General features: G+C 52.8%; 1 protein-coding gene across 6 annotated transcripts in view; it reads right to left on the reverse strand.

The window, feature by feature from the left end:
• The window catches only part of CTDP1 (CTD phosphatase subunit 1), a 74610-nt gene that overhangs the window by 57674 nt on the left and 4145 nt on the right, over positions 1 to 12791 (reverse strand). For 3 of the 6 annotated variants that reach the window (XM_039463768.2, XM_074383226.1, XM_039463769.2), the window contains exons 2-3: positions 1617 to 1700; positions 828 to 921 (exon numbers count right to left, since the gene is read on the reverse strand). In XM_039463768.2, the coding sequence (XP_039319702.1) occupies positions 828 to 921; positions 1617 to 1700 (178 nt within the window). Of the gene's footprint in view, positions 1 to 17; positions 203 to 512; positions 703 to 827; positions 922 to 1616; positions 1701 to 2572; positions 3083 to 12791 lie in introns of those variants that run through there. The other 3 variants (XM_010336713.2, XM_010336714.3, XM_074383225.1) reach the window with 3 other exon arrangements.

Consider the following 12791-nt stretch of genomic DNA (forward strand, 5'->3'; position numbering starts at 1 on the left):
ACCGGAAAGTGTTTTACCTATTTACAAAACTGTGCGGCCCTGAAAGTCTGTAAGATCACAAACTAGTTTTTCTCGGCTCCCAGAGCATTTTCACCCACAGGGTGAAGCGGGGTCGGGGAGATGGCGTCTGCCTCAAACACAGGTCCAACCCTGAGCACAGGAGGTGCCCAGAGCCGCTGACCAACAGTGCCCCCAGCAACTCCTGAAATACATAAATGAGGCGTAGACACTCAAAGATAAAAACCCATCTCACTGTCAGCTGGGCGCACAAACACCTGCCCGTTCTCTCCTCCCCAAACCCCCACGGGCTCTCCTGTCGGCTATAAGGCAAACACCCCTGGGACCCCCCAACCCGCCCCTGCATGCGCCCACTCTCCCAAGCCAGCTTCTCACCGGCACCAGCAGCAGCAGCTCCTGGAAGGCAACAAAGTACCACCCTCCCCACCACCGACCCCTTGCCAGCATCTGCCCTGATGCCCTCCCGCCTTGTCCCGCCTTGACGGTGTGGCCACCTCCTGAGCTCCACCAGCCGCTGTCTTATCCCTTAGGACTTGGCTCGAGAGGCCCCAGGCTGAGCCTGGCTGTTCAGAGCTGCAGCAGCAGCACCCGGAGGTCCCAATACGCAGGTCGCGCAGCCGAGGGGTCCTGAGTCGCTTTTGCGGGCAGACTTGTCTGTGGAGGGCCAAGGGCGGGCGTCCCTGTCTGAGGAAGGCAGCACCCCCGTAAGTCACCTGTGTGACGAGGGGCTGTTCCAGTAATGACAACAACCGCACGTCTGTGCTCTGCAGCCGCCCTCCTTGAACACCAGCCGCGGACGCCCAGCTCACCTCGGAGCTCACCATCAACTCCGGCACGCTGTGCACCATGGACACGGTGGCCGTGGACAGCGGCACCTGCTGCTTCCCGTTCTTACTCTGCAACCTGCGAGTGAAGGACAGGTTCAGGGCTTTCAGCTGAGTCACCGCGCACAGAGGCACACTGAGCTCTAAGCGATGGGATTCCAACTGGTGTCTTAAGGGGCACATGCTGCTGTCTTAGAGCAGAACTGGATTCTGTCGGCAACTGTGGAAACATTCTCCACTGTTTAAAGACAGACGGGAAACCTGGTGAAAACACTGAGCTCGCGGCCACTCACGCACACAGAGCCAGCTCTTCATGAAAACAAACTGCAAAGCCACACGGAATCAGGAAGAGGCAGAAAAGGAAGCTGCCGCATCTCCCACCGCGCAACAAACCTGAGAAACCACCTGGCAATAGAGGCGGGGGCGCTCAGGGAGGAGCAGCACAGGCTGCCCTGAGGGAGGGGCTGCTCCAGACACGCAGCGATCAGCATCCTCAGTCAGGAGAAACCGGGTCTCAGCCCCCGCCCCCCACACCTGAGGACAGCAAGAGGCTGGAGTGGCAGGACAGGACAGGAAGTTAGCAACAGAACAGGAAGAACCGCCTCCTGAGGAAACCCACTGCGTGTGACTCGGGTGGGGCCCAAGGGAGGTGTCTGCACCTGCCGCCAGGAAACCAGCAGCCCTCACTGTGTCCCCAGCACTGCTTCTCGGACCCCTCCGAGGCCACCACCTCGAGCGCCAGCAGGCAGCGATCTCACTCTTCCGGGTACTTACTGGGTGAGGTCTTGGCCACATTCAGCACACAAGCCTTTCATGACCACTGGGTGGCTACATCCTTCTAACTTCACCAGTACCGCTCTATAAAACACAAAGAGAAGGACATTTTTAAATCTCTTATCAGAAGAGCCCGAGTGAGAATTTTAAAATCTAAGTTTTTGTACCAATTCTACGCTAACTCTGCATAACTTTTCCGGCAGGTCACATCACTCTTGAGGGCATTTCATTGTCTATAGAACGAAAGAACTTTCCACCGACAGGTCTCGCTCATGAAAAGCCAACCCCTACCGCACTACACCAACCCTGTGCTGCCTGTGGAATGACTGGAAACCTGAGGCTATCCGGTCCAGTGAGGAGCCTCAGGGGTAACAGAAAGCCGTCTCTATTTATATGTGATCCTAGACATTTCTCATAGAGAATCTATAAAATCTAAAACTTGGTTAATTCAATACAATAAGGTACAATTTGGTAGAACATCAAAAAATAAATTACCTCCCACATATCATTCCCATATAGAAAGAAGCTGATGCAACTACATTTTGCTGACGGAACAACTGTAATATTCCCAGTTTTATATAAACACATACTGTTTTATTTGTCCAGTGCTCACCAGAAGCCTTGGAAGAAGTGCTGAAATCTGAAGGCTACGAGACCAGAGGCCGCCCACCACTGAGCGCCTGCCCCTAGGTGCTCGCAGACCCCACCCCCCACCCCAACCCGTGGACACGAGGCCGCCCACCACTCGGTGCCCACCCCTAGCTGCGCGCAGCCCCCATGCCCGGCTCTGGGCCGGGATGCTCTGCCAACTCTACCCTGCCGACAAGAGGCTGCCCGGCACTCGATCCCCTAGATGCTCACAGCCCCCCACCCCACCGCGGCAAGCTACATCCGTCAACGGGACCTTTCCCAGCCCATGGCCCACTGGGACTCCAGGCCCCGGGCATGTTCGATACCTCCAGCCATGTCATGGAGAGGGCGAGGGGGCACGAGGGTCAGGCCGCAGGCGGCAACAAGGCAGAGCAGGGAGACTTGCAGGGGCAGGGGCGGCGTCTGTAGCCTGCATCCTGGAGGGGAGCGGAAGTGAGCTCTTCCAGGGGAGGGAACAGGATGGGCGTGTGCAGATCATCCTGGAGGAGGAACCGTGCTGAGGAGACACGGTGCACTCTCGGGACGGGGTGGGCTGCCAGCCACCACCTAGAATCTGAGCTGCCCCGGGTTCTGCGCCTGGAACCCGAATCCTGACTCTGCGCAGTGATAGGGACAAAGCGGCCCTGCCCCTGCACCTACCGTGTGCTCAGCAACCACAGGAGCCTTGACACTTTCTGGCCCCCACAAACTCACAGAGCCTCCCACCAGCACCCCAGGAGGAAACTCAGAAAGGGTCATTTTAAAAAACTACAAAGAGAACTTTATTGAGAACTCTATTCTGTAAATCCTCAATTCTCAGAAATATTTTTTAATAACAACCACTGCTTACCGGTTGTAAGAATCTAAATTTTTTAAAATGAAAATTGCCAGGGAAATTTTAAATTACATTAAAAAAAGAGTCTAAATTTTTACATTCAGGCTGAGCTTTCCCAATCCAAATATCCTAAACCCGAAACCTTCTGGGCATGGAGACAGGGCCACGGGGGAGATTCATCTCCTGACTCCATGTGGTGGGCAGCAAAGCTGCGTTTCATGCCTGAAACCATCAGAAGTGCCGTGTAAAATTACCTTCAGGCTGTGTGTACACAGTGACGTTCAACATAAATGAATTCTGCGTTTAGACTTGGGTCCAATCCCCAAGATATCTCGTCACGTATATACACAGATATTCCAAAATCTATCCTCCCTCTCGGCCACCACGCCTGGTCAAAGACACCACCAGGCTTCACAGGACTCAGGGACACCTGCTCCCTGCTTGCTGAGGCCGTGGGGGCCATCCCCACCCGGGAGTCTGCGTCCCCAACACCATCACAGCTGCACTCAGGGCTTTCACATCCAGGTTCCCTGCGATACCCGGCACTCAGGCACTCCCGGCTGAGCAGTTTCCGCCCGCCCACCCACAGGGCTCTGCAGCCCCACCGCCAGCACCCAAACCCAGTCCTCCCAATGGCCCCACATCCTTTCCTCAGGCATTTCTGCCCCAGTCCCAGCAGCAACCCCACTTGGGAGCCGCGGCCCCTCTAACAGGCTTCCCCAGTCTTCGGCAGACATCACTTTGCAATCAGCCTTCTGCAAGGAGACCCTGCATAGCTCCTGCCGGACGCAGCACACAAGCACGCCGAGGGCTCCTCATTCCACCCGTGCAAGGGGAAGAGAGGAAAAGGCCCACCCGTGACAGCACCCGAGGCTCCTGCCCCAAGGCTGCAGGTGCAGCTCAGGTCTGAAGATTCACGGGTCTCTGTAACCTGAGGGACTTCCGGCTCAACAAGCAATGCTGCCACAGGTGTTAAGAGACACGGGGTAAACCAGCTCATTTGGCAAGGCTTTGCAATCAAGTATCACCTAAGGAGGAGACAGGGCGGGAAGGGCCCTGGTGCCTCCTGCTGCGGCCTCTCCTTTGTGAGCACAGCTAACAGGAGGTTTGTATTTATTCGCTTTGCTCATTTTTAAACTAAAACTTATGGCTTGGGAAATATTTTTTCAGGAATCCTCAAAATGAACTAGGAAGATTTTGCCAATCTCCCCTAAACACGTTAGCATGAAGAAAGATCTGTGGTGTCTCTAGCTTAACCAATAAACAGGTGTTTTTTGGTTAGAAATTGACAAGTTGGTTCTGAAATTTATATGGAAATTCAGAAAACCTAGAATCTCAATTTTGAAAACTAACAAAAAGAACTTTTACTACCTGACTTCAGAACTTATCAGGCATACATCATAAACTCTCGGAACAGAGAAATCCGGAAAGACTCAAAGTCATGACTGACCAATGACCCACTGAGGTGCCCAGGAAACTGCGCAGGGGCTCCACACGAACAGACGAACAGCTGCCGAATGCCCACAGTGTGTGTGTTCTGCAAAGGTTTCTCCAATGTGGCGTCTACCTTTCACTTCTGTTTTCTAAAGAGCAACAGTTTTTAACGCTGTTCAAGTGCAATTCATCACCGTTTTTTGTATTGTTAATAAGAAATCTTTGTCTTACTCAGTCATTAAGATTCCTTTCTAGGAGCCGGATGAATTTACATTACGCTCAGGTGTGTGATGTATTTCTGAGTTATTTTTAACACGGGTAAGATACGGGCTGAGGCGTGCTTCCTTGCGTGCGGACCCTGAAGGCCTGCTGCCGCTGCTGATGTGACACACCTCGTGCAGCAGCGCACAACGCTGGACACTCACGGTCTCTTGCTTCTGGAGGCTGGAGTCTGAATCGGGTCTTGCTGGGCTGAAACCCAGCTGCAGCAGAGCTGGCCCTCCTGCAGCCTCCAGAGAGAACCCGCGTCCCTGTCTCTTCCAACCTCTCCTGGCCCCTGTGGTCCTCAGCTCGAGCCCCTCTAACCACCCCACAGCTGATGAAGACAGTGGGTGGGGTATTTGTGAGTGCTGTCTCTGGTTCCCTTCTCCACCGTCACATCTCCCCTCAGCACAGTGGGGAGGGGTCATTCTGCCCACCCCACAGAGGCATGACAGTGAATTTGTATTCAGCACCACTGCTCAAAGGCCAGCCCTCCTCGTTCAGCTCCCGGGCACTGCTGTGGGTAACTGAGCAGATGTTTGAGAGTCTGGACTCTTCTGTTTCCCACGCTGACGGCGCACATCTGTCTTTACACCAACATCGCACTACCGCGGCTACTGCAGCTTTGTAACAGGTCTTGACATCAGGCAGTAAAGGTTCTCTTTGTTCACTTTCAAAATTTCTATTCTAGGTTCCCAGGGTTTCCACATGAATTGCAGAACCAGCTAGTCAATTTGTACAGAAACCACTGGGTTTAGCTTTGGGTGGCATTTAATCAGCCTTTGCCCTCACCAAAGCAATCAGGCCCTGACCCGACTCAGCTGCCTGCACAGAGGAAACATGGCCACACCCTCCCGTCCACCTTCAGCCTGGTCTACACGGCCCGACACGCAGACATTTCTTCCAATCCTCCACCTCCCCCGCCCACCAGCCTCTGTCTTTGAAGAGCTGCTCCTGTTCTGCCTGGGAGCTGTCCTCTGTCCCCCACTCCAAGTGCTGTCCCCTGTCCCCCACCCAGAGTCCTGCCCACTGTCCCCCACTCCAAGTCCTGCCTGGGAGCTGCCCACTGTCCCCCACTCCAAGTCCTGTCCCCTGTTGCCCACCCCGAGTCCTGCCCACTGTCCCTACCCCAAGTCCTGCCTGGGAGCTGCCCACTGTCCCCCACCCCGAGTCCTGCCTGGGAGCTGTGCCCTGTTCCCCACTCCGAGTCCTGTCCACTGTCCCTACCCTGAGTCCTGCCTGGGAGCTGCCCACTGTCTCCTACACCGAGTCCTGCCTGGGAGCTGCCCACTGTCCCCCACTCCAAGTCCTGTCCCCTGTTGCCCACCCCGAGTCCTGCCCACTGTCCCTACCCCGAGTCCTGCCCGCTGTCTGCACCCCGAGTACTGCCTGGGAGCTGCCCACTGTCCCCTACCCCGAGTCCTGTGCCCTGTTCCCCACCCCGAGTCCTGCCCACTGTCCCCACCCCGAGTCCTGCCCACTGTCCGCACCCCGAGTCCTGCCTGGGAGCTGCCCACTGTCCCCCACCCCCAAGTCCTGTCCCCTGTCCCCCAACTCGAGTCCTGTCCACTGTCCCCACCCCGAGTCCTGCCTGGAAACTGCCCACTGTCCCCCACCCCAAGTCCTGCCTGGGAGCTGCCCACTGTCCCCCACCCCGAGTCCTGCCTGGGAGCTGTGCCCTGTTCCCCACTCCGAGTCCTGTCCACTGTCCCTACCCTGAGTCCTGCCTGGGAGCTGCCCACTGTCCCTCACCCCGAGTCCTGCCTGGGAGCTGCCCACTGTCCCCCACCCCGAGTCCTGCCTGGGAGCTGCCCACTGTCCCCCACCCCGAGTCCTGCCTGGGAGCTGCCCACTGTCCCTCACCCCGAGTCCTGCCTGGGAGCTGTGCCCTGTTCCCCACCCTGAGTCCTGCCTGGGAGATGTCCCATTCCCCAACCCAAGTCCTGCCTGGGAGCTGTCCCCTGTCTTCCGCCCCAAGTCTTGTGTGACGCCTCACAGAGTGACACTAGGCTGTCACAAAGGATGGGGGCCTCCTGCTCCAAGGAAGGGCTGGTAGCAAGGCCAGGTACCAGCTGGGCAGTTTCCCTTCCCCAGCACAGGTCTAAGAGCGAGTGTGAGCTGGCCCTGCTCCCCACAAACAGCCTCCCTTGGGCCATCAGCTCAGCCTGAGGTCTGAAGAAAGTCGACCATAAGCTGACTCAGGCGTGCACTGCCTGCTGTCACCAACAATCTAACATGAATCAGACAAGAGCGACTGCTGGACTGAGGTGCCCACAGGCAGGGTGACTACAGTAGATGCCTCGTTCCACATGAGGAAGGAAGCTTCTAGAACAGCATCACAGAAGATGTCACAGCTGGGTCTTGACAGACGAGGAGGAAGCAGGTGAGGGCTGGAAATGAAGACCATGCAAGGTCCTGGTGGCAGAGCCAAGGCCCTGATGCCAAGGGCACCTGTGCCCAGTGAGGGCAGCAACCCCCAGGCCCTCAGCAACGTGGACCAAGCACGGGCCTTCTCCAGAAAATCGTTCACATACGGATCACATGAGAGCGTCAGTAACCTTCTATACTGGGGTCGAAAGGTTCTGCCTGTCTTATTCTAGTGCAGGCTCTGCTCCCCCAGAAAGCAGTGTCTGGAGACACTCTCAATGTCGCACCTGGAGGCAAGGATGCTGCTCATCCCACAGCCTGCAGGATGCGCTGGCCAGGCCACCTGGCCCAGAAAATCTGTATGTGCAAAGGCCAGGAAATGCACGTGTAGACAGTGAGCAGACAAAACGTTTTATTCATACAAGACATTTCCAAGCTTCATCTGTGCAGACGCCAATACAAAGCCGGGGTGAACAGCACTGTGCATTCTCATTCCAGCCTCCACGCTCCAGGCAGAGAAACGTCTCCACACCTCACAAAGGGGAGCAACGCACTGTGGATTCTTTAATACCGATGCAAACGTAAAAACACCCCAACCAAAGAGCTCAGCCCAAAAATGTCAAATCAATCACCAGCAAATGTTTTCTGGTTTGTCCTAAAGAAAATCCATGAAAAAGCCATGACATGCGATCTCTAAACAAGTTATTTTCCTCAAAATACACAAGTACAGTAAGTACCGAAGTCTCCGGGTTCTGGACTCTCAGCTCTCTTGGGGGAGGTCCGAGGCGTGGGCCCATCAGAGGGCTACAGGCTGCGTCTGAACCATGGACGCCATCACCTCTGAGCATCTGCTCCAGGTGGGTCCAACCCACCCCTTCCTTCTACAGATCAGGACGGCTCAAGAGTCTTCTCTAAGTTCCAACGTTCTGAGTATAGAAGTGTATTCAGAGGGAAGAGTGCACTTTTTGCACCTAGATCTTGGGATTCTCCACTAAGAGGAAGCAGGACTTGTTAGACACCTGCTGATTCCAGGGCTGTGGCCGGGACAGCCGCAGCCTAGAATCTGTTATGCACCAACGGCGGCAGTGTGCCGGGACTCAGCCACTAGGAACCAGCACCACGGGGACCCCGCCGGCCACACCTGGGATAAGTGACGTGTCAATGCAAATAGTAACACTAACAGATTATAATCCGTTAAGTAAAATAAGAAGCCATGACGTACGCAGCTGAATAGACATGCTAATTATTTGCTCTTTTTTTTTTTTTTTGAGTCTCGCTCCATCACCCAGTTTAGTGTAGTGGTGTGATCTCGGCTCACTGCCAACCTCCGCCTCCCTAGTTCAAGTGATTCTTCTGCCTCAGCCTCCTGAGTAGCTGGGACTATAGGCACACACCACCAAGCCTGACTGCTTTTTCTATTTTTACTAGAGACGGAGTTTCCTGATGTTGGCCAGGCTGGTCTCAAACTCCTGACCTCCAGTAATCCATTCACCCTGGCCTTCTAAAGTGCCTGGATCACAAGCGTGATGAGCCATGCAGCCGGCCTGATTTGTTCTTACAGTAGAAAGCCAACCAGAAAATGGAGAAGAAATGCTGGAATTAAGAACATCACCACTGGCCAATCATCCTAGAAATGAAGAGATTCCAGCAGGAATCATTGACGGTTACCCAAAATGGTGGGTCAGCTTGGTGAGAATGTAAGGTATTTATGTAGCAACAAAGTATCTCTTACAAGATACTCAATTACAATAGAAAAAGTAGCAACTTTTTGCAACAGAAATCTGGCAGACACCACCTTCACCTAGCTGTCCTGGACAGCCTTATCCCAGCCTTACCGAGTGCACACAATTGCAATCTAACTGAGGGACGTCCTACAAAACCAGGCAACGATGCCAGAAGACAGAAAGACAGACAGACAGAGGAGCTGACTTGTGACAGTCCAACCACTGATGCGATGTGGGCTCCAGGGTTTGCCTTTGTGACAGAGGACTTTATCAGGACCATGGGGAAATTTGTAGAGCAGAAAACAGCACTGCATGGATGTTCGTTTCTGATCTTGGTAACTGTACAGCAGTTATGTAAGAGAACATCTTTGTTTTTAGGAAACCGAAGTAGGGGTACAGTGACATCACACCTGCAACTAACTCTCCAACCCCATGGAAACGTGTGTGTGCACAGAGAAACATAAGCAAACACAGCACAGCATTAACATTCGTGGAACCTGGTGCGAAGCTGAGGTGAGAATTCTGTGCACTGTTCTTACAAATCTGAAGTCAAAAATTATGTCCCAAAAGAGCCTGAGTGGCTGGGTGCGGTGGCTCACACCTGTAATCCCAGCACTTTGGGAGGTTGAGGCAGGTGGATTGCCTGAGGTCAGGAGTTCGAGACCAGCCTGCCCAACATGGTGAAACCTTGTCTCTACTAAAAATACACAAATTAGCCAGGCGTGGTGGTGTGTGCCTGTAGTCCCAGCTACTAGGGAGAGTGAGCCAGGAGAACTGCTTGAACCCAAGAAGTGGAGGTTGCAGTGAGCTGAGAGTGTGCCACTGCACTCCAGCCTGGGCAACAGGAGTGAAACTTCATCTCAAAACAGAAAACAAAGAGGCTGGAAAGAACAGGTGTTGTTGCTCTGTCTTCTGCGTAGCCACAGGGGTGGCAGGTGCTCCAGCTCCAGGCACCAGCTGGGGTCCAGTGCTGTGCCCACAGCAGTACAGTTGTCAGCGGCGGCTCACGCTCTGCACCCGGCTCCGTCCCCAGCGCCCAGACGTAGCCATCCTGGAGAATCTGCGCAGGCAGGGCTCTGAGCAGTCACCGAAGCTGCGGCTGTGAAGCACAGTCTGGGGAATGTGAAGAGGAAGCTAGAACAGGGCAGGCCAGCCCGATTCCCAACACACAGACATCCACACAGAGCCGCGGCGGGGAAGTTTCAGCAGGGCCACTGTGGTCTAGAACCAGCCACATCTCACAGTCACGTGGTGCTGGGTGCACCACACCATTCAGACCCCACTGCCCTCTCTGCTGGGTAGACAGACCTGCAAGGAAGGTCCCCGCCTCCGAACCTCAACAGACCCCAGAGAACCATGGTGCCAAATGCTTCCAGCCTGAAAACACTCTAAGCACCCAGTGGTATGCTCAAGACAAAAAGCCGATTGTCACAGCATGCACCTGCCAGTGAGCTGGCAAAACAGAGGCGCCGGTGCGCACCGGCTTGGTAACGGACTCCACCATCCCGCCAGATGCTAGTCAGCACAAAACCGCGTTGAAACAGCACGACTCCGGCGTTAGTCAACGTTTAAAGTACGGCAGGACAACAACGGAGTCTTTTAGACTCTACTTCAAAAATATTACAAATATCAAGTAAGTTACATTGTAGCTCTGGTTTCTCTTAAAATTGAAAGGAATTTTGTACATATATGATGCTAAATACATGATATTTAAAAATCTATCAAGACCATCTCTTTGCAATCTTTAAAAAGTACATTTATCCTTTAAAAAACATCACCCGAATCCTTTGAAACTCTTCAGTTCCATTCTCTCTATGGTCTCCTTCTCCCTGAAACATAAAAACCACTTTTTCTGAGACAAGTAACTTGCATCACTTGTTTTCCATTTTCATTTATTTGTGCACTATACAAATACACACAGAACTGAGAATTCATCCATTCCTCTGTACTCAGATACTAGACGACTGCACGTAACCACTTTCACACTAACAAAGAAGCCGCGAACATGGAGAGAAATCTGATACTGCACACGAAACGTCTGCAGCCTACAGACGATTCTAGGCAGACATGCTTCAAAGACCCTTACCTAAAGGATCAGGACAGAGATGCCTAAAAATCCACGACAAAGGTAAACCACATGTGTACACGAAGCCACGAAGCCACAAAGCCAAGGAAGTGACAAGGCCAGTGGCTTTCTGTCAGGTGAAAAGTGGAAAAACCAAAGCAGAACGTCTGAAGGGCAGCTCACCCAAGTCTAAAGGTTGACAGAGTGACGACCTCCCAAATGTCAGACACAAAGATCTTCTTAAAAGCATCATCCTTCACTCAGGACAGAAAAAAAAAAGGATCCTTTAAATAGTGCAGATGTCAGCAGGGAAGAATAAAATTATTTACTACAAGAACTGCCAATTCGTCAAGATTCTTGGTACCAGTATGAAAATGACGTTTCCTTATTTCCAGGACAAGACCCAGAGCTGACGATGTCCGTGCACTGACTGAACCACATTTAGAATTTCAGAAGCTTCTACCTCCTAAGTACAGAACAATGAAGTGGGGGGGCCAATCTTAGGTTGTAGGCTATTCTAACTTTATTACTATTTCTCAATGATTTTTATTCTAAAATCTGCAAAGCAATAAAGATAGCAATACTACCATTGTTGGGATGACCTTCATTTTACTCAGCAATTGTCTTCCTGCTTTTCTGTGGCACCCTCACTACCTGCGCTGGCTGCCACAGAGGCGCTTCCTGTGGACAGCTAGAAAGGCACAGGCGAGGTGAGCTCCACCAACCCTCGCACGCCGCCTCCACCTGTTAGCTCTTACTGGCCACCACCGCCCCCAGACTATTTCAGGTACTTTCCCCTTTCTTTGGAGACTTAAATATCCCCCTCGGAGTAGCCAGGGAAAGAACAAAGCAGAGAGATTTGAGGGGAAAAAAAGACTTAGTTTCTGAAGGATAGTGACTTGTCAGAATATTTTCTATTAAAATAATTCTACTCCACGTAAGTATTATAAAAGCAGATAAACACTATTGCTCTAGCTACTCCCCCAGAACTGGGAATCTCCAGGGATGAAACCTGGTTTGCAGAGAGTAGCACAGGGAGAGCCAAGGGCTGAGGCTCTCTCAGGGTCCTGCGCTCATCCCGAGGCGCCTGCACCTTCCTTCCCACCAGGACCCTCACACGCCGTAAGGGGCAGGGCAGGTCCAAACTTCTTAGAATCTGTTTCTTTCCTATAGAGTAAGGAAGTTCTTACTTCTGCCAGCCAGGATGAAGCCCTATAAAAACATACAATCTTAATAAAGATCAAAATGACAATCTAGTGATTATTGCAACTATACCAAATGTAGTGTTTTTAAGCTCCCAGAATAGTTCTTTGTCTAAAAATAACCACTGATGTGGTTAGGAGGAACGCTGCTGATCACAACAATGCAGGTGACAAGAACACAACCACACCTTGCCTGGATAGCGCTGGTGCTTTTCACAGATTCACTCACACCTGCTATTTCTCTAGGGAGGTTTTACGGAGCCACGGGCTCCATTACCTCTCTCCGCAGTGCTCTGCCTCAATAATCAACACCAAACTACACAAGGCTCACACACACATACCCACGTGGGATTTCTCTTTCTTTGTTACAATTCCATGCTACGAAGAATCGCTGAGACTAACGGTCTCATCCACACTCAGGTTCAGCATGTACTCTGTTCCTCGGCACCGCCAGTGCGCTGGCTGCATGTACACAAGCCATGCCCAGATCTCTGTTTCTGAAACACAGTCTCAGCTAAACAGTTACCATTAAGAGCTGGTGGCCAGTGGGGCCAAGAGCCACCTTCACTATGGCGACGGCACACGTACACGCCCGAGCTCAGCCCCACATGCACGCTCAGGCTGCTGCCACTGTCTGCTCTTGGAAAGCGCCAGTTT

The sequence above is a fragment of the Saimiri boliviensis genome, chromosome 13, assembly GCF_048565385.1.
Source record: "Saimiri boliviensis isolate mSaiBol1 chromosome 13, mSaiBol1.pri, whole genome shotgun sequence".
Taxonomy (NCBI): Eukaryota; Metazoa; Chordata; class Mammalia; order Primates; family Cebidae; genus Saimiri; species Saimiri boliviensis.